This window comes from Macaca mulatta, chromosome 5, assembly GCF_049350105.2.
Source record: "Macaca mulatta isolate MMU2019108-1 chromosome 5, T2T-MMU8v2.0, whole genome shotgun sequence".
NCBI classification, from domain to species: Eukaryota; Metazoa; Chordata; class Mammalia; order Primates; family Cercopithecidae; genus Macaca; species Macaca mulatta.
This window is the reverse complement of record NC_133410.1, coordinates 185,160,248-185,183,852: the sequence shown is the minus strand read 5'-3', so window position 1 is coordinate 185,183,852 and position 23,605 is coordinate 185,160,248. Positions and strand designations below refer to the sequence as shown.

General features: G+C 34.3%; 1 protein-coding gene across 1 annotated transcript in view; it reads left to right on the top strand.

Annotated features, from left to right (window-relative positions):
- VEGFC (vascular endothelial growth factor C) overlaps nt 1–23,605 on the top strand; it is a 120,449-nt gene that overhangs the window by 81,891 nt on the left and 14,953 nt on the right. The window contains 2 exon segments of the mRNA NM_001136099.1: nt 273–463; nt 16,961–17,112. Of these exon segments, the coding sequence (NP_001129571.1) occupies nt 273–463; nt 16,961–17,112 (343 nt within the window).

The window sequence follows — 23,605 nt, the reverse complement described above, 5'->3', positions numbered from 1 at the left end:
TATTGATGTACTTTTAATAAAGCATAATGCTAATTTTGCTCATTGCCTGGCTATAGAAATGAGCTTAAGAAAATATTCTTAGCTTGTCTTTTCAATGTTGTATCATATTCTTATTCACAAGTCAATTTAGGATCCCATCAGCTGTCTCTTTAGTTATATATTGAACTTAAATGTTAAAATCTGAAATCGAATGTGAGTGACTTGCAGCTGCTGTGGACTTTTTTATCTTGGTGGTTTCCATAAAACTTACTGATTTCCCTATGACTTGACAGGTATTGATAATGAGTGGAGAAAGACTCAATGCATGCCACGGGAGGTGTGTATAGATGTGGGGAAGGAGTTTGGAGTCGCAACAAACACCTTCTTTAAACCTCCATGTGTGTCCGTCTACAGATGTGGGGGTTGCTGCAACAGTGAGGGGCTACAGTGCATGAACACCAGCACGAGCTACCTCAGCAAGACGGTGGGTATTGCCCATTCCTGCTACCCGTGACAGCCCCTTCAATCAGAACCTTTCACTTTAGGGATGATGTGCTTAAACTTCTGGTTGCTTTAAAGTAACTTGGTTCAACTCAGGGTCTCCTATATTTTCTTTGGGGGAATGAAGTCAATTTTTTAGTATTTTGTGTTTTTGACAATACAATGTCACAAAGAAAGTAATTGATGCTTTATTGCTTGGCAAACTCTTCACATAATGGAGTCAAAGCCTCACGAAGAAAACAATAAATATGCAATGTATGTGTGTACATGTATGTATGTGTGTGTGTGTTGATCTTTAAGAATAAACATTTTCATTTGGCAATAAAATGCTTTTAAATGGGTAAGTTTTCGGATGGTGGAGATAACAGTGCAAAGTATGCATTCAAAGTGTAAAATTAAATGTGTGTGTTCTGTGAAACAGTGGTATAGTATTGAAATAAGCCATCTCACTGAACAAATTGATTGTCTTCCTGACGAAAGCAAAGGAAATAACTCTTGACACCAGATCTCAGATGTTTTGAATAAACTGGGAAGTTTATCTCATTAAATGGTAAGCTTCTGATAACCAGGAAATGTCTCTTAAGGTTGGCTTTGGATCAGGGATTTTCAGAACAGACACATAAACCCACTTTGTGGGTCTTATGTGGTAGAGGAGGCTGGCTGTGGAACACGCGTATGTGCTGGCGATAACCGTGAGAGTGTTGTTTGAAATCGTGTGCACCTCTGGCCTCTGCACAGAAATGTTTGGAGAAATCCAGTCCTGTGGGTTGGGCTGAAGCAAACTTTTCCCGAAAGACAAAACTGTGGTTGTCCTAATGGCCTTTCCAAGCTGTTTTTGAAGTTAGACTCACACACGTAAATCTGGCTAAATTCAGAACTGTTCTTTGACCTGGAGAATGAAAAATGAAATTGTTTGAAAGATGTGGTGTTAGATTTGATTTTATGATGTGGTATGACAGAAAATTAACATTTTAATTTTATGCAAGCTTAAGCTGATCTACATGGTTTTCACTAATAAAACCTACTCTTATTTCAATATAATATTAATAGAAATCAGAGTTAAGATTACTATCTCAATTCCATGAGCTACGTTTTTTCAGCTAGTTGAATATTTCTATAATTTTTACTGTTATGATCATTTGGCCTCTGAGTTTGGAGACAGTGTCTTATTATACAACCGAAATTAATTGCTTTTTCTTTTTTTCCAAAAATTGAGTTTCTTTATATTGCTCAGCCACTTGATAAAGAAACAAGCCATTTTAGATTAAGACTTGCAAGAAGAAACAAAAAATAAATTATAAAACTAAATTTTCTATTCAGCTTGCCTCTGCCTCAACTCTAAAGGTTAAAAAAATTAAAAGGTGATGCTTTGGGGCCTTCTATCATTTCTATTAGTATCATAGTTAAGCTTAGCCAGATGAAGTTCATTCTGATTATTTCCTAAAAGCACAGCAAAATAATGTAGGGGTCATTCCAACATGTGTTACCAAGGAAAACAGTATGACTCTAAATATAGTCATGCATTTAGAAACTTTACCAGAAAAATGTACAGTTGTGGGAACATGATAATATTTCAGTGGTGGACAAAATTTTAATATTTTTAATAGACTAATATATAATTGTGCTATGGGGCATAGCAAAAGTTATCCTTAGTTCATTTATCCTCCCTGAATCTTTATCAAACAACAATAAAATAAACAATAAAACATTATAGTTTTGTATTTACTATTCTAAATAAGTTAATACTCCTTTAACAAGTTTTATTGGTATATTCTTGTTTTATCATAACCCTGAAATCAAACAGGATTCTTTAAAATCCTCTAAATTTTAGAACTGCATACTTTAAAATAAATTAAATAGAAATACTTAGGCCAAGCAGATATTCTCTGAAAGGTAATATTCATTTTTAAAACATATTAATAACTAAAATGTTGTTTTTATCTTCAAGCCAAACCCCTTAAGAGGAATTTTGGTATACTGAATCTCTTGACAAAAATATCATTTTCTTTTAAAGTTAGAGAAAATAAATATGGATGATTTAGGAATTGAAATATACAATTTTTGGAATGCTATTAATTTATATTTTAAAATAATCCAGTTAAGCAATATGATGTATTCTAGATTATATTCCTAATATGGTATTTGATTTAAATCAAATAGTAAACCAAGATGCTTTGGATACTCTTTCCAACTAAGGATATAGCCTTCTCTCTGCTCTTCCTCTTTCCGTTTCCTTTCTTCAAAATCTTTTCTATAAATTACTTTCAAGCATATTTTTTAAAAACATAGATCCAAATGTATGGCTTGGCATGGTGGCTCATGCCTGTGGTCTCAGCTGCTGAGGCAGCAGAGGGAGGAGGATTGCTTGAGCCCGGGAGTTCAGGGCTGCAGTGAGTTAGGATTGTACCACTGCACTCCCAGCCTGGTTGACAGAGCATGACCCTGTTTCAAATACACACAAAAAAACCCCCACAGATCTGATGTCAGTCTCCAGCATGAAGGCCTTTCAGTGATTTCTCTTTGCTCATAAAATAATACAAAAATCTTTTTTAAAGGTTTTATTTCTTGATATATCATAGTTATACATATTTTGGGGTCATGTGTGATGTGTTGATACCTGTACAAAATGTGTAATGATCAAGTCAGGGTAATTGGGATATCCATCGTCTCAAACATTGATCTTTTCTTTCTGTTGAGAAGTCTACAATTCTTCTCTTGCAGCTTTTTAAAAAATATACTATATATTGCTGTTCACTACAATTTTCCTGATGTACTGTTGAATACTAAAACTTATTCCTGCTATTTAACTGTGCTTTTGTACCCCTTAACCATCCTCTCTCCATCCTCCCTACTCTTCCCCTTCCCAGCCTCTGATAATCAGTATTCTTCTCTCTACCTCCATGAGATCCACTCGTTTAGCTCCCACATAAATGAGAACATGTGGGATTTTAAAGACCCCATCTTTATTACAACCTGCAATCTCTACCCTATAGCCCCTCTTCAGCATCATCTAGTGTAATGATTCTTGATCCTGTGCTTCCAGTGCTCTAGGCTTTCTCCAATTCCTGGGCATCATCGTGTTTCCTCTGCTCCTGGGCCTTGGCACACACACCATTAAGTTAACCTGGCCTTCTTGTCTCCTCTTTCCTGAGGTGCTAGTTCTTCAGATCTCAACTTGGGTGTCCAGTGGCTTCCGCAAGGCCTCAGGCAAGACTTTCTGACCTATTTAGATTAGACCCAATATTTGTAGTAAATGCTTTATAGTTTCCCGTACTTTTAAAATGGTATTTATTACGGCCTGTAATCACATAGTTTATAATTATGTAGTCATTATTACATGATTAATGTCTCCCTCCTCCACAAAGGCAAAAACAGGTCTGTTCACTACTTATCCAGTGCCTGCCACAGAATCAGTGCACAAATCTCTTTTAGTACCACATAAAACCTGTGGACCCTTTCATGAGAACAAATGAAAATATAGACATATCCACAGCATTTTCCCCCACAGTTTTGGGGTGTTGATTCCCTGACCCCTAGCATTTTCCCTTTAAACCAGGCTTTAAAACTGCTGCCTTGAAGATGAATAATAATAAAATAGCTGATTAACACACTTGTGTAATTTTCAGATAATGAGTCTTTTTGCCAAACAAAAGTTTATGCTATCAATTTAGCTTCATCTTTTAAAAAATATCTGTTTCTGGAGAGGAACAGAAAAGATAACTATTGGGTACTGGGCTTAGTTCCTGGGTGGTGAAATAATCTATGCAACATCCCCCCATGACATGAGTTTACTTGTGTAACAAACCTTCACATGTACCCTCAAACCTAAAATAAAAGTTTATATATACATAGACATATGTATATGTATATACAAATATACATACATATATCTTTTCTCCCTTATCTGTAAAAGAAACATATATAGTAATATAGTAACATATATTATTATATACTATAATATATAATAACATATATAATTATATATTACAGTTATATATTATAGTATATAATATATTATATATATGTAATATTATATATACATACATATATAATATATGTAATATTATATATATACATATATAATATATATGTAATATTATATATACATACATATGTAATATATATGTATATATACATACATATAATATATAATTATATATTACAGTATATTATATAATATATAGTATATATAGTTATATAGTATATAATATAATTATATAGTATATAATATAATATATAACATATAATTATATATTATAATAAATATATAATACTATATATTATATAATTATACAATATAATTATTTATAAATATATATTATATATTATATATTAATATAATAATATATATATTATATATTTATATAATTATATATTTATATAATATTATATAATATATTTATATAAATATATTATATATTTATATAATAATATATTATATATTTATATATAATTATATTGTATAATTATATAATATATATTATATATTACTATACATAGTATATATAGTATATATAATATATAATATATATTATAGTATACATAATATATCATTATATATAATAATAAATATGTATTACTATATATCTGTTTCTTTTACAGATAAGGGAGAAAATTCTTCTTTATTCTCTCATTCATTAGTTAATATGAGCAAAAGCCAACACTACATTTTTCTTACTATTGGTCGACCAAATAAATGCATAATTTACCTGTGGGCCAAATAGATACCTAAGCATACCTTAGGTAAAATGTAAACTTGGAAAACAGAAAATCAGTATATTGTTAGTAAGCAAAGTAAGTAAATTTAGTCTTCCATTAACCATTAGTGGTTTTTCTGCGACCATTGCATATTCATTATCTGCGTTGGTCTAATTAGGTGTCACATTCACCCAATGGGTATTGGAGTGAAAGTATTTATTCAGGAGGAGGTGTGTATGCTCAGTAGCATAAAAATTACTCTATCAAGAGGGAGGTGTTGGAGAGGTTTAGGCTTTAGAAATTGTAAGGCTTGGCTGGGCCCGGTGGCTTACACCTGTAATCCTAGCACTTTAGGATGCCAAGACAGGCAGATCTCTTGAGCTTGGGAAATGGAGACCAGCCTGGGCAACATAGTGAAACCCTGTCACTCCAAATAAATATAAAAATTAGCTAGGCCTGGTGTTGTGCACCTGTAATCCCAGCTACTAGGGAGGTGGCTGAGGTGGGAGGATTGGTGGAGCCTGGACGGCAGAGGCTGCAGTGAGTAGAGATCGCACCACTGCACTCCAGCCTGGGTGACAGAACCAGACCCTGCCTCAAAGTAAAATAAAATAAATAAAATAAAATAAAATAGCAAGGGGCCAGGGGTAAGATGAGCATTTAGTGTTAAATGTAAGCTGCATATAGATGAAATAATTTTGCCCAGTATACTCAGTACTTAGACGTCAAATATTTGCTATAAGAAAATTGTCTACTTTAGATCACATGGAATCATTTCTTGCTGTATTTCATCTCTTTCACCTCCCAGCTTTGCAGAATTTAGGCTTATTTTTATAATAATTTATAATGTTGATATGCATTTTCTCAGCTTCTTCCCCATCATCTGCTTGTGTGAAAAATCAGAATTTGCCTATGAAATTTCTGAAGTTTTTCTGCTTTTTGTCATTGGTTGATTTTTTTTTTTTAGTTTTTTTCTATCCTTTTGGTAGGCTATATACTTGCAATAATCACAATATTTATACATTCTGATCTGTAATCAGTCATATTTTAAAATTTATGTAGCAATAATTTTTATTGTGTCATTTTAATTTTTTAAAGATTTGAGGATTTTGAGAATTAAAAATGTGTAGTTCATCAAAACTATGCTATTTCTCCTGAGAATTCTGACCTAAGACACCTTCTCTCCAGACTGTAACTCTCCTTGTGTTTTCTCATCTAATTTTTTTTTACTTTTCCCAAAACTTTCCCTCCAATTCAGGCTTCTCTGCTGATTTCTCCACTGTCCACTCAACCTTGTGCCTTGGCTTTCCCTCAGACCGGTCGGTCTGTCTCACTTAACAGTTACAACCTGTTCCCCACCACCTTGTACAAATAAGCAAGTAAGTGAATCCTCTTCTTTTTCCTGTATTCTCGGTCTTAGTAAATGACATCATCATTCAGCCAGTTGGTCAAGCCAAGTTATTCTCCCTTTCACCAAAACTAATTGCTATTCGATCTACCTTGCAAACATCTCTAGGACCCATCCAGTGTCTCCATGCTGCTAATCCCACTCTGATCTAGGCCACATTTACCCCTCACCTAGACCACTCCTCTTGGACAAGCCTAATAACTGGCCTCCTACCTCCATTCTTCCTTTCCTCCAATCCATTTGCCACTTTTTAGCAGTGATTTTTTTTTCCTTTTTTTTTTTTAAATTATTTTTTATTATTATACTTTAAGTTCTAGGGTACATGTGCATAACGTGCAGGTTTGTTACATATGTATACTTGTGCCATGTTGCTGTGCTGCACCCATCAACTTGTCAGCACCCATCAACTCGTCATTTACATCAGGTATAACTCCCAGTGCAATCCCTCCCCCCTCCCCCCTTCCCATGATAGGCCCCGGTGTGTGATGTTCCCCTTCCCGAGTCCAAGTGATCTCATTGTTCAGTTCCCACCTATTTTTTTTTCTTACCGCTAGGTCAGATACTGCTAAAAACTCCTCGATAACATTGTCTTATTGGGATGGAGCCAGCATTCAACTAGTGTTGTGATAAGCTTGTCTTTTCTGATTGGGTTGCTCAGGCCAGCATCTGGTCAGATTGATTGGTACAAATGTTTTAAGTTGTTAGTGTTTTGAATGAAACTCTTAAAATCCCTTAAACTTAATTTCCTGGGCCCTCAGTGATCTGGATGCTACTTAAATGTCCAGCCTCAAATGTCAATGCTTTTCCCCGCAAAAACTACTTACCACTAAGACCCAAATTCTTTTCACTTTTTGGGTTATGTCAATATCTGTCACCTCCAGCATTTGTAATGCTGTACTCTGTGTTTGAAACATCTCCCTACACTTGATCCCATATCTCAATGTATCTAGTTAATTTCTACTCATCCTTAGGCCTAAACGTAAATGTAACTTCCAGGACATTCTGTCATGTGCTTCCACAGCATCCATCATTGCTGTTACTTCCAGAACACTCTGTCGTGTGCTTCCACGGTATCCATTGTTGCTGTCTCTTAGCATCGTTACCCTGTCTCTCAGATTGTTTTATCTTTGTTTTATTCCCTAGGTGGTTTTTTTTTTTTTGTTTTCTGGTTTTTTTTTTTTTTTTTTTAGATGGAGTCTCACTCTTGTCGCCCAGGCTGGAGTGCAGTGGCACGATCTCTGCTCACTGCAACCTCTGCCTCCTGGGTTCAAGTGATTCTCTTGCCTCAGCCCTCAAGTAGCTGGGATTACAGGTATGCACCACCACACCTGGCTAGTTCTTTGTATTTGTAGTAGAGATGGGGTTTCACCATGTTAGCTAGGCTGGCCTAGAACTCCTGACCTCAGGTGATCCGCCCACCTCTGCCTCCCAAAGTGCTGGGATTATAGGTGTGAGCCACTGCACCCAGCCTTATTCCATAGGTTGTAGACTCCATGAAAGCAAAGATTGTGTTTGCTTATTACACTGAACAATAGCACAGTAGTTGGCACATAGCAAACACTTAGAAGTGAATAAAATGAATAGGTGAATAAAAAGAAACAAATTTGGGGTCAAAGGTCAAATTTTGAATATACTGATTTGAAAGAGCCTGAATGGTGAATAGTGTTTAGGTGGAGATACCAGAAGTTTTGATGTATAATTCTAAAATTTTAGAAGAAGGATTGGGTCTTTAAATATAGATTTGGGAGGAAGCATCATTCTGATAAATGTCATGTAAAGCCTGGTGTGCTTATTAATTCTTAGGGCATTCATGTGTCAGAAGAGAAGAGCAAACATCAGTACCAAGGGAAAGTTAACATTCATCATTGACTGTGCCCTGCATTTCCCTCGCTGTATTTGTATTATCATGCCCTTTTCCTGTCCAAAGGATTCACTTATATTTTTGTTTATAGTATAAGGGATAATTTTTTTTTTTTTTTTTTTTTTTTTTTTTTTTTTTGAGATGGAATCTTGCTCTTGTCACCCAGGCTAGAGTGTAATGGCATGATCTTGGCTTACTGCAACCTCCACCTCCTGGGTTCAAGCGATTCTCCTGCCTCGGCCTCCCAAGTAGCTGTGATTACAGGCGCCCACCACCATGCCCAGCTAATTTTGTATTTTAATAGAGATAGAATTTCACCATGTTGGCCAGGCTGGTCACAAACTCCTAACCTCAAGTGATCCACTCATCTCGGCCACCCAATATGCTGGGATTACAGGCGTGAGCCACTGCACCTGGCAAATAGTTTTAATTTAAATTCAGTTAGGCAAGTGCATACTGTACACCCATTATGTGGTGCTTCATACTAGGTACTAAAAGCATACTATGCACGAAGTGTAGGTGTATAATGATGTATAGATCTTGCCCTAATAGAGCTAACAAATTAGCAAAGGAAATCAACATTTATCAAGTAATTAAAAGTAGTTTAAGTGTTGTGCAAGAAAAGTACAAAGGCTTATGGAAATGCATATCCGGGATGTTTACAAACCAAGGGAGGTCGAGGCCTAAAATTTCTGAAAGCAAGAAGGCAGTGTTCCCACATAGTTACTAATATTCCAAGTTCTGCAAACGTGTACTTAAGTAGAACCTTTTCCTGAGTTTATTCAATTTATTGCATTATCAATGTAATATGAATGGGAGTGTGTGATGATTTCCTTCAAATATAAAAGGAAATTTCTTATTGCTATATATTCTTAAGGTTAAAAAAAAAAAGAATTTTCATTTTGTTAAAAGAGTTCCAGGCACATTTTGTAGCAAAGTCACCAATTGGAATGATATAAATTGTAAGGACAATGTACCTTAGGTAATGTTAAACTCATGTTTTTTTATAGATACTTCATAGAAATGTTTTTTCTTTTTATGGGGCTCAGTGAAGGGGAGGTTATCAGAGTGTGTGAGGAAGCCAGCTGTTCATTGAAAAGTAAAAACATATGCACTGTGCATTCCAAAGTGTACTAATCGATAAAAACTGCTTCAAAGTTCTCCACACAAATATCTAAGTAGCTTTGAAAAGTTAAGTAGATTGGATGTCTTTTCCACCTCTTTCATAAACATACACTTTGAGTATATTTTCTTATGAGAAGTTGTATATTTAAGAGATACAACCAAAAAGTAGAAAATGAATTTTGCAGGGGATAAATTATTTGGTGATGAAAGCAGAGGAAAGTCATCTGCTTTTGAGGCACACATTTGGATTAAAAAGTTACTTGAATATTAGTATTTACCTTATATATTTTACTAAATCTAGGAAAGAATAAAGAAAAACAACTCAATCTCTGGAGTCTCCTTGAAAATGGTGGGGTTAAACCAAGCTCAAGAAACTAGAAGTTCTTTGCTGTATTCATTAGTGCCAGACTAAAGAAGCCAGTTTAGTTTGGAAGCTAGGTCGCTGTGAGCTAATTCTGATATATAGAGGCAGATTATTTTAAATTCTACATTGCCATCTTGAAAACAAGCAGCTACTTCATTTTCATTATTTTTTAAAGCAATAATATGAGCATGTATATTAGGAAAGACATGCTTGATTATATTTAAGTTGGATGTTTCATAAAATTTTACAACAAAAAATACTTAAACCTAAGTAAAATATGCAACTATATAATGAAATTAGAGGTATTATTTTGCACTGCAGTCAGAGATATTTCTTCCATCAATTAAACAGAATACTGCAGCAGTCTGGAAAATTAATTTATTACATTCCTATGCATTCAGCAAGTGGAACGTGATTTGTATTGTATCTTTAGCAAGTTAATATTTGGCAAGCACAGTTGTTAGAAATCAGGTTTTATCCTGATGTGGAAAAAGAACTCTATACCAGTACCAGTTATCAGAAGTTTCTTTAAGAATAACATTTGCCTTAAGAACATAATTAATGCATCTGTGAAAAACACCTCTTTTTTCCAATCCAAGGTAGAATGAGATTCACATATTTTGTTCAGTATTTCTAAAACTCTTCAATTGAGGTTTTTATTTTAATTGTGGTACTGTGTATACTTTTTATGCATAACAATATGTTAAAATTAATTCAGTAACAGATTTAAATCTGTTAGGCTATCTGTTATTCCATATTCTTTCCCAAACCCAATTTAAGTTCCACAGGCCTTTTATAGCTAGCCATGTGGTTGCAATGCTAAGTCAAAATGCTAAGACTTTTTCCCATTTTGGGGGATTATTTCTTTAAATGTTGTGTAGTTTTAAAATCTGATTTCACAGTTATTAATCATATTCTTCAGGGGGTACATATATATGTACTTAATGGACTAAAGTTTAGAATATTTATATTTAAATTAAATATGGTAGTGAGATTTGTTCTGAAGAGAAGCTGGTTATATTTAGGATATAATGGTGTTTTAGAGGAAGGCATTTTTTGTGTCATATTTGTATCCACACAAACATTGCTTAGAATTTAGTACTAAATTATAACTCAAGATCTTCTCAGTAAGGAAGTTCTACCCCTTTTTCTTGAATAGCCTGCAAGATAAGTACAAGTAGGAATTGTTGCTTTACAGCCGTTGTTATGCTGCTGTAAACAACCTATTGTTTCAAAATGTGGCTTTATTTGATGTCCATTCTTGTTGGTGAGAACTGACTATTAAATATTCCTATTAAAGAATGCCAGTAGATTACAACTGGGAACTTCTCAGTTGGAAACACTTTCCATTTCCTCTTGTTTATTATAGTTTTACAGAATATACAGTCAGATGTTTTTTCCAGTTGCCAGCCTTGCTTAATTACTGTTTTTTATATGTCCTTTTGATCTTCTCCAAAACCAGCAGCTGGTATTATATGCCTAAAGTATACATCAGACTCCATAATGAATTGTATTATTACAACTTTTTTTGTGTCCTACATTGGACATAAGTTAATATCATTTATTGTTCCAGAACAATTCACTTTATTTTATAAAACTGTTTTAGAAAAATTATAGTTTTCAAAGTATCAAATTATAATAGATTATATCATCAGTTAAATACATCATCAATCAGTATTTACTAAATAAACATACATACTTGGAGTTATTAGCTAGTGCTGAACATAATACATAAAGTTTATGCTCTATGAACTTAAATGTAGAACAGAAAATACTATTATATACACAATAAAGCACAAAATAGTCTGACAATAGTATCATGATTCATGTTTTCTTAAAATAATCTACTTACTGTTTCAAATATTGATATGTTTAGCTAGATCTAAACTCTTTTGAGAGAAAATTCTAGTTACTGTGTTAGTTCAGATCATTATTTAATGGCAAGAACAAATTGCATAAGGGAATTAAACTCCAGTGTTCATGGTAAGCTATTTGGTATTTCAGAAATTCTACCATAGCATCTCTTTCTGTGTATATGTATTTTCTCATTCACCCTCACCATGAGATTTCTTTTTTTTTTTTTTCCTTTTTTCTTTTTCTTTTTTCTCTTTTTTTGGAGAGGGAGTCCGCCTCTGTTGCCCAGGCTGGAGTGCAGGTGCAGTGGCACAATCTGGGCTCACTGCAACCTCTGCCTCTCAGGTTCAAGAGATTCTCCTGCCTCAGCCTCCCAAGTAGCTGGGATTACAGGCATCTGCCACCCCACCTGGCTAATCTTTGTATTTTTAGTAGAAACGGGGTTTCACCATGTTGGCAAGGCTGGTCTTGAAGTCCTGACCTCAAGTGATCTGCCCACCTCGGCCTCCCAAAGTGCTGGGATTACAGGTGTGAGTCACCACAGCCGGCCCTCACTGTTAGGTTTCTGATCAGCCGCATAGAGGCAAGGTCATTACTGATGACTGTTATCCTGAGATTCTAGCAAGGAGCTTGATATCATGTAGGTACTCAATAAATAGTTATTGAAAACTAAACAAGGAAAAGATTTTAAATAGAAATTTTAAAATTTGGAGTTTCTTTAACAAAAATTTAAATCTTGGCTGATGTGAATGATGATAAAAAACAAGAAGAAGAAGAAGAGGAAGAGAAATCCAAACACTACACTGAAATCACCATTATCATTATCCCTATTTTATAGGTAATGAAATGGAGGCTTGAGGAAGTTGGCTAATTTTTCCAAGTCTCAGAAGTAGTAAATTGAAGATCCAGGACTCTGATTAATGTCTGTTTCTCAAGACTAAGTAAACTCTTGTTTATTCTTACATATTTAGTGGAGTAGGGAAGTTGCCAGTGATTTGAAAAACGATATGTATTTATTTTGGGAGGGGGACATGCGCGTTTATAATACACTTCTAATTATTATTTTGTCAGTTCAAAAATGTATAGTTTTGAAGCATATAGTATCTAATTAGGAAAAAATGCTTATGGAAATCCTTAGTAACATAGGGATTAAATATAGCTATGTAAAAATTAACGAAGGGGTCTGTAAACAAGAAAATAGAATTCACTATATTTATTGAAAAGGCAGTCGAAACTGTAATCATTTATACATGATAACAGTAAGTCGATCGATATATACACATGAGACCAGTACAGAAAGAATCTGAAAAATTGAAGGGGCCTCTTTAGCGTGTGACAAGAGCAAGTATAGGTACAATTACATCTTAATACATACCCAGACAGCATACTCCTGGTAGATACTACTAATTTTCCTGAAGTTGATAGATAAATAAAACTCAATTATCAAGACTCTTTCTACTTTTAATATTATCAAAGGTATCTTTCTCTGGACTCTTAAAATTTTTTCACGCTGGTGTCAAGTAGCAGGTCAAAATTTGGGGATAGAGGATGTGTTTCAAGAGAAGAAAAAATTGTTTTGACTTTAATTTTTCAGTCTCTGTTCCTTTTGATAAAATTAACTGAATTCAGCCTGCCAATTGCCTCTTAGACACATAAAAGAGAAATGAGACATCAGTTATTAAGATTTTGATTTTTATTCCTTTTTTTTATGTTTTGATTTCCTTTATTTCCTTTAAGTAGTTAAACTGCAATACAATTTTTCTCTCCAACTGTACTTCCATTTTATCACTTGTAAAAGTCTTCACCTTAGAGGAAAAGACAGTTCTCTAAACAGTGATTTGGTTTTAGTGCTGTTTTACCTGCCTCCTTATTCTTTTAGTCAGTATATTCAAAAACACATTTCTTGTAGCCTTTGAAAGCATAGAGGCACACTTAGTTTTCCAGGAAGACGCTTTCTTAATGTGAATTAGCTATTCTTCATCTCACCAGAATGTTCTTCAAAGCTGCTGTTCCTGAATTCATGCTTGGTACCCATGGGTGGATCCTGATTTGTGAACATTATCTACCTAGGCGTGGATGAGGTCTCTCCATGATCACTGATACTGCTCACTGCAATCTGTCTACCATTTGGAAAACAGGCTGGGGCAGAATTTGGAAGGGCAGCCATCAGTGGGAGCAGGAATGATGCTACCAAGGGTTAGGGGTGGGAAAACATAAAATCTTCTACAATGGCTGTTAGTTATCTCAAATAGTGCCTTACCTTCACTATCAGGCTCTGTCCTGCCTGGTTTCACTGGAGACAATGCCAAATCCTGCAGTGCTTACTTATTTGTTTATGCATTGCTATAAAGGAATACCCAAGACTGGGTAATTTATAAAGAAAATAGGCTTAATTGGCTTATGGTTCTGCAGGTATAGGAAGCATGATGCTGGCATTTGCTCACCTTCTGGTGATGTCCCAGGAAGCTTGCAATCTTGGTGGAAGGAGGTGCTGGTGTGTCACATGGCCAGAGTGTGAGCAAGAGAGGGAGGGGAGAGGTCCCAGACTCCTTTAAACAACCAGCTCTGGCATGAACTAACAGCAAAATCTCACTCCTTACCAAGGAGATGGTGCTAAGCCATTCATGAGGGATCTGGTCCCATGACCCATTCGTCTCCCGCCAAGTCCCACCTCTAAGATTGGGAATCACATTTCAACATGAGATTTGGAGGAGAAACACATCCAAACCATATCAGATTACAAACACTGTGTGTATAAGCACAATTGTTTCTGCTGGTCTGAGCCACTTGAGCCCTTTCCCTCTAGTCACATGGAGTACTTCTTGTCCCCCATATCCACTGCTGCTTCCTTCCTACAGCCCCTGCCCTGCCACAGCCCTTGGAACCACACCAGGTGCTGGTTATCTCCTGTCAATTCCTGTTATATTTGATTTCCCAGAGACATGTGGCCCTGTGACCACATACCACCTGTTTGAAGCTCTCCTCTCTTTCTCTGGCACCCCTTGACAGTCTCCCCTCCTGATGCTCCATCATTGTTATGCTTCTTCCCAGACATATTCACTAGTACCTTTGCCTCTTCCCACCTCATAGATGTTCCTGTGCCCCGGGTTTCTATTCTTAGACATTTTCTCGTTTCATTTAGAGTGCTCATCAAGTAATGTCATCAACGTCCAAGACTCCAATTACAGCTTAAATGTTCATGACTTTTCAATGGCTCTCCTAAACTCACACATATGTGACTGCCTACTAGATCTAAAATCTTAGGTACACCTTCCTACCATCTACATTATTAGAGAGCTTAAATAATCAAATTATAAATTATACAAATATAAAAAATAAGTAATTTTATAAGTTTATTAAAAATTGCTTCTTTTTAAAACCACTTTATATGTCTTCTGTAGTGCTAGTTCTTAACACACATTCCGTAGACATCTTAAAAGATAGAAAAATTGTAGCTTATGAAGACACTGCAGAATTCTCTCTTAAAATAGGTATATATTGAGCAAAGGATTACTGGCATTGCAGTATTTCACCTAATCAAAGATTTTATCCAAACTGTGTAAATGAATGTCTTCTATGAGGACAAACTGGTCAAAATCATAATAGTGGCATATGTTCAGGCCACATAGTGTAGTTATCTACACAGAACAGACAGTGTTGTGGAGAATACCTAGAATCCTGAGAATTTATACAGATAGTAATAACTTACATCTGTATAGCAAATAATATACATATCAGATTCATTTAGCTTATATAATCCTTGTAATATCCCGAGAATAATGTCCAGATGTTACCCTCAGTTTACTGATTATCAAAAAAAAAAAGCTTGGAGAAATTAAATGAATTTTCCAAATGTATACTGTTTACAAATGGGAGAGCTAATAAAAGTCACCTGTCTGGGTGTAACCCTGTACCTATTTCTTCTAAAGCATACTGTATGTATCCCAAGAAAGTAGCTAAATTTTTAAATAAATATATAAGGAATACATCTTGAATGAAGACAATATGCATTTTATAATTTAGATATTTCTGTATTTCATTATTCAGAATTTATTTTAAAAGTCTCCTTGTTGGTGTGGACAAAATTGGCAACTAATCCTATCCCATAAATATTTTCAATCTTCTTCAGCTGATGGCGTGAAATTTCAGGAAAGGCCAAGTCACGAGGCTTTGAAGTTTATCATCTTTTTTATCACTGCTCAGATTGCCATGAAAACACCAAGTAATACGTGGATCAATTATAGTTAAATGACTGCAAGTTGATCTTATCAAGCAGTTAGTGGGCAAGATTTCACTTTTGCCATTTTTACTGGTAATTTAGAGTGTAAGAACCCTAGGAATTTAAATCTACTTAGTTTTACTTAATCAATGATGTATTTGTATATTTAATTTAAAACATTGTTTTTGGAGAAAGAAGAGAAAAAGAGAAGTTCTTCATCCATAAATAAGGTGTTCAGAAGGAGACCAGTTAAACTAAATTTTGACTATAATTCAGAATTGTGTAAAATTTCCTACCTTGTTTCAAGCTCATTATTTTCATAATGACTTTATCAAGATAGCAGAGACATGACTTTATCTATTAAATTATAAATTTTTTTTTCTTTTAAACGTAATCAGTTTCTAAGAAATAAATATAAAACTACATTGAGGTAGAAATTTAGTAAAAATTAACTCTACATCTATGTAACTAATGTCTGTGTATTCAGTTTATTTAAAGTAGGACATAACCAAGCATTTCTGGGTTGTGTGGCCAATAGCTTTGCTCTTAAATCACAAAGATGCTTGTGTGTGTGACACTTTTTAAATCCTTAGGATATTTTAAATGTTCATGTCAAAGAATCTGTAACTTTGAAACAGTTCTTTTTTCTTGAACACATTGGTCTGTCATGTCTCTGCTCTGTAATCATTAGTTGGTTATCCTAATTCTAATACGCTTCATAACTAGTGACATAAGATAAACATACGGAGTATTTATTACTCTGATAAAAGATACTGGTTAGGAGCAAGACAGTTTTTACTTTGTAATCATAAAAAACATAGCGTCCTGCATACATTATTCAGTATTACTTATATAGAGCTAATCTCACTCTTTTTCGGACTCCAGTATTAACCATAAAAGTGCTTTATAGCATCTATATAATTTTTTCTTCTTTTTGTCCCTTCTTTGTAGTTATTTGAAATTACAGTGCCTCTCTCTCAAGGCCCCAAACCAGTAACAATCAGTTTTGCCAATCACACTTCCTGCCGATGCATGTCCAAACTGGATGTTTACAGACAAGTTCATTCCATTATTAGACGTTCCCTGCCAGCAACACTACCACAGTGAGTATGAATTAAATCCATTTTTTCTGCATCCTCTAGTAATATTACATTATTTTCAAGTAAACATAAGTTTATTATAAATAACCTTTGTGAAATTTACTATAGCATACTCTGCTTCAAATACAAAACAAAGACAAAATTTTGTATAGTATACCATGAAAATAAACTGAAAATTAAAATTCAGTGGGAAGCGCATTTTAGAGGCAACGTAATTCACAATATAAAAGAAGTATGTCTGTGAAATAAAACACATTCCACCAGGGTTCATAAAATATCAGTAAGGTAGCTTAATTGATTTAACATCCCTGAAATCAGATATACTAACTCATAAATCATATTAAAGCTCAAAACATTTCAGCCTTGATAAGATTTTAGGCCAAAAAAAAAAAGTAAATGTAAATAATTTTATATCTATTAGCATTCAGTTGCTTTCTTCAATCTCAAATATAAAAATATATATGTGTGTGTGTATATATATGTATATATACCTCCATGTTTCTTATTTCAGCAAGATTTGAATAGTGAAATAGTGATTAATTACTTGAAAAAAATTATCTTAATATCATTTCAAATTGATATTCAAACCGTTATTTGTTATTCAAGTTTCCTTTTTTTTTTTTGGGAGGGGCAAATGGCCGCATATACTTCATGTGATCATATAGGAGAACTTATCATGTTCTCCTATATGATCATATTCTGACCCTGTGAATAGTTGATTATGAATTCATATGCATTACTACCTAAGACCTGAGAGCTTTCTGCCCCAAAGTAGGGATGCAACCTTTGTTCCTTAGGATATGCAGTGCATGTGGATGAAACTTACATAACTCTAACATTTGTAACAAATGTATAAATAAATTGATCAGAAAACATATATATTACAAAAAAAATTCAGAAAACCTTGCATTTTTTAAAGACTCAACAATAAATGTAATATGCAAACCATGGTCTTCCTCACTGAATCAAGTTGTACTGCTCTGCTTAGTGTGGCAGATGGGGGACGCCTTGTTTGTCCAGGGACAGTTTAGGAAAACCTGGAGGATAGCCTACTTTGAGTGACAGCTGTCTCCTTTTACGTGAGAAAGCAAAGATCTTCCATTTATGAATAGATGTATGCTAATACAAGCAAGAGACCACTACCACCTGAACTCAAGAGGATGCTGTATGTGCAGTTTCATCCCCGCAGGCCCGAGAGTTCTGTTCACGTTCCTCAGCCCGAGCAGAAACCCTCAGTGACTCCTTCATTCTGAGAGTTTTAGCCATTATCTCCATACTCATGGTTTCCAAAGTGACGTTTGAAGATCTAACCATATTTTTGACTTATAATATTTTATCTAAATCTATCTTCTATTGCTATGTTTGTAATTATATTAGCTGTAAGTACAAATAGAAAGACTTGTTAAATCCTTTATTTCTACATTATTCATGGCAGTGTTTTCTCATTTTCTTTGAGGCCTTGAAATCACAGTTGTCATTACTTCTTCTTCTTCTGTTCCATCTAAACATGATTGATTAGTTTGGAGGAGGAGGAGATATGTGTTCCAAGCTAAACTTATATTTCATTTCCATCACTGCCATTATCATCCACTTCATTATGCATGTCTTTGATTTAATGCAGTGATGTTCATACTAGTTTTCAAGCATCAAATCTTTCTCCTGTTGTATAATGTCACTGTTTTATGAAGTAAGCTTTAAAAGGCATCATTTCATTCATCTCACCAGAAACAGTGACTTTCAATTGCTCAAAGAACTGAGCAGAAATATCTCACCATCCTATTCTGGTGTCAGCCTTCCTTTCTTGTTTTGTCTTCCATTATTCACCCAGTCTGTGTTTCACCAAGTCCTCTTCCCAGAACGGCAAGCTCATTTCCTGCTCTGTATCTCGTTTCTGTTCTGGCCCTGGCTTGTTTTCTGCCTTTCCAAAGCCCTCTCCATTTCTCAGAGTTCAGGTAAAGGTCTTTCTCCTGCATTTGTCTTGTCTAAATACCACGGCCACCTTTGCTTCTTGAATACCCATAGCACTCACTGAATTAACTTCATCCTCACGTGGCTTTATCAGGGTCTGCACGTGGAACTGGATTATGAGAGTGTTTCCAGTAAGTTTATGTCCTCTGCAACATTCAACTAACAATACTCAAAAATACATGAGCTGTTCCTGTGCTCTCAGCCCTTTACCTGCATTATCTGATTTAACCCTTAACAAAATCATCTAGAAGGTCAGCAGCAGCGTTTGCCTGATTTTACAGATGAAGGAGGAAATCACACTCCAAAGCTGTTGGCTAAACAATGTACATAAATGCTTGTTAAATAAAATGACTTATTTCCTGGATGTATTTTATAGCATTTGCCATGTTTTCATGATTACTTATTCATATAACAAGTATCCTATACACTATTTGAGGTCAAGAAGAGACAGGAAGCTACAGCAAAAAAAGCCTAAGTCTTAGAGTAAGCCGTATCTGATTCTGAATTCAGATTTGCCATTAATTCATTCTTTATGATTGGCTAGGTGTTTTATGGCTCTGAAACTCAGTTTACTTATATATAAACTGTAAAGATGTAAAGAGGATTGAATGAAGTACTGAATGCTTATGCAGTGCTTAGCCAAGTGTCTGGTATCCAGAAGGTAGTCATTAAAGGGCAGATTTATTATTACCATTAATATCCAAGTCTGATTCATTTCCTCATCCATGTGTTTTCCAGTATTTTTAAAACCACTATTTACAGTAAGAAATACATTTTATATTCCAAACCAGGATGTGTGATATTCACACACATAGTGTGTGTCTGTGTATATATATATATGTCAATATTAGAAAGTTTTAAATTAGATAGCTAGATAACTTCACATGTAATTAGTTATGTATGAGCATAAAACTAAAACAAATTATCATTTAAAAGTATTGTCCTTAATTATAGTGCTGCTCAAGCTTTCTCATTATCACAACCCCAAGGATCTTTTTATAAACATTTTTTTCCTAATCACTTTCCCCATAAAATTTTAATATCACAAATATACTCTGTCCCTCTTTACACTATATGTATATCTGTGCTTTATATAAAAAGGAAGTATGAAGTTTACTTTTCTATTCAATATAGGGTTAAAAGACAAAGTAAAATGTTTAAATTAACATTTAAATTAAAAATTTTTTCTCTCTTAACAGCTAACATAAATTTATAATTGTATTTGCCAAGAAACTTAAGGTAATCTATTTCAAATTACATATGCAAAGTAGCAATTCATATCAACATATAATACAAATATAATAATTTATAAAATCATTCAAAATCACTATTTTTCCAGCAAAAGTAAAATACTTTTTAAAATAACTTCTTTAAAAATGTTTGGAGAGCTTAACTATTAACTTTGCTCAGTACGAGAAAACAACTTTTAACTTTATATAGCTGATAAATATTAATTTAGATATTGCCAACTTTTTCTTTACATCATTTTACATGTAATGGTATGACTAACATTTGTAGAATTAATAATAAAATATAAATTATTATTATTTAATTCTCAAAGCTCCAGTCACACACGAAAACACCAAGGACCAAGCATAAGCAATATCCACTGGACAACCAATGGCAGCCAATAGGCCCACATAGGTACCACTTAGTAAATGACTTTGAAATCACTCAGTCAATCAAGAGAAAATCCTCCAGTCACAGCCATCTAGTCACCACCATTTCATAGCTCATATATTGCAAATACTTGGGGTATGTTCCATTGCCAATGCTATTTGTGTAATGGCCAATAAAATCCAAGAGAATTTAAGTATTAAGGAATATTATTTTCTTGGGTTTTGGAGAGACAAAAATCATTGAGATACTAAGATTTCAGCCCCACCCCGGCCTCATACCCAATTTTTACCCCCTTAGGGATGATTTTACTTCTTTTATGAATATTTGCCATATTACATGTGATATACGCAAATATTTTTTCTTTTCTGTTTTTCTTTGTGAAAATATTGGTCTCAACCCATTATGAATTATGGCCCACAATTTAATAAAAGCTACACTAGTGATAATATATATATGATGGACATGTAAGTATGTTATGAAATTCTAACATTAGTTAAGATTTAAGAAGAACAGTCACCACAACAGTGACTAAAATTAAAAACACTGACAAAAACAAGTGTTAGAACGTGGTGCAACCAAAACTCATATGTCATCAATGGGCATTAAAATTGTTCAACCAATTTACAAAACAGTTGACAGTTTCTTATGAATTTAACAGCTACATATTTATACACAGCAACTTGTGTACAAATGTGTTCTTTATTAGTCAATAACTGGAAACAACTCAAATGCCCATGAAAGATGAGTGGATTAACACATTTTAGTATATGCATACAGTGGAACATTGCTGAGCAATGTAAAAAGAATGAACTGCTGATACACACAAGAACATAAAAGGATCTCAGAGACACTGAGTTGAGTGAAGTACACTAGGCTAAAAAGAGTACATGCTGTATGATTTGATTTACATGAAGCCCTTAAAAAGAGGCAGATGTACTCTAGAGTGAGAGAACACAATTCAGTGTGTGTTTTGTGTTTGAGGATGTGGATTGAGATTGACTAGGAAGGGGCATAAGAAACATGGTGAGGTGTTGGAAATATTCTATATTTTGATTGTAACAGTAGTTAATGTGGATACATAAGCTTATGAAAAGATGATAAATTCAAACTAGCATTTTATTGTACGCAAATTACTCCCCAATAAAATTGATTTTTGAAAACCCTAGGTAAAAAATACCTTATTAAGCATAATTTTTAAAGTAGTTTAGGTTTAAAATAGTAGATTTCTCTTTTTTGTTGTTGTTGTTATTGTTTTTTTTTTTGAGATGGAGTCTCACTTTGTCAACCAGGCTGGAATACAATGGCACGATCTCAGCTCACTGCAACCTCTGCCTTCTGGGTTCAAGCACTTCTCTGCCTTACCCTCCCGAGTAGCTGTGATTACACTTGCCCGCCACCATGCCTGGATAACTTTTGTATTTTTAGTAGAGATGGGGTTTCACCGTTCTGACCAGGCTGGTCTTGAACTTCTGACCTCATAATCCACCCGCCTCGGCCTCCCAAAGTGCTGGGATTACAGGCGTGAGCCCCCATGCCCGGCCAAAATAGTAATTTTTTTAAAACCTTTACAATAACATGTTAAGTCAAATCTTTTATTCATTAGGGAGAGAGATTTCCCAGAGTCATCCATAAGCTGTACGTGGATTCACTAAGATAAAGAACACTTCTAGATCCTGTTAGAGAAGAAAAAGATGCACTTGGCTGGCTCTGAACTTAGAGCACGTAGAGTCAAGTAAGAACAACAAATATTATAGTTACATTATTATTGTTTTATTTTACTAAATATTACAAAGCACCAAGCCTCTGCCACACATTGCCTCATGTTCATACAAATACTGCTGGTAGCTCCATTCTTGATACACATCACATAGTACAGAGCGAAGGGTATGGATGCTGTAGGTGGCTTCCAGTTTTGAGAATTTATTCTCTGATTTCTCTCTGAGTTTGAGTAGGTTCTCTAAACTTTGTTGTGACACATTTTTTTTATCTACGAAAGAGCACATAAGAATGTTATGTATAACATCATACAGTATAATATTTATAAGCTAATCTTCACTGAAATCAATCTGTTCAATAACATTATACCATATTATATATTAATCTGATATTGTATAATAGCATAATGTAATACTAATAACTCCTAACTCAAGGATGTTGTGATTTTTATAACCAGCAATTCATGTTAAATATTAGCACAGTGCCTAAAACATAATAAGCATTCAATAAATGATTGCTGCTATTTTTACTAACATCCTACAAATTTGGAAATTGAGTCTTAGAAATGTGAATGTGTGCAATGCTAAGCAGCCAGAAAACTGCCAAGAAAATATAAAAATTAAAATCATTTTATTTCTGACACCCATGTGTTCCCCCCAATATCTTCTAGCATTTCTAGTATTTACAGAAAAACTTTCAAGTCTCAATATCAGAAAGTATCATAAAAGCCAGAGGAAGTAGCAATTCTCTCTAGCAGACACAGTTAGATACCAATTTTCATATTGGTGTTCTAGCAGATTATTTTTTCCTATTATTTCCTCTCATATTTTCTTCAAATTCAACTCCATGTATTTCCATGGCCCTTTAGTAGAGACTGTCTTTTCATGGAGGGAGCCATTTGTGATTAAGCAGCGATCCCCTAGATTTTCCTGCTTGGTAGTAGTGTTTCTTTATTCATTCATGAGACATTTATGCCAGGTCTTCTGACTCCATAACACTGTACTAGGAAATGTGGGGTACTTTTAAAATGAATAATACAATTCTTTAGCTAAAAGAATTCATGCACCAGAGTACAAACAAACATATTATTTCTAATATAATAAGTGTCTAAAACACTATGCTGTACTTCATTCACTCATTCAACAAATAGCGTTTGTGTTTCTACTAGGTACTAATAAAGTGCTAGACCATA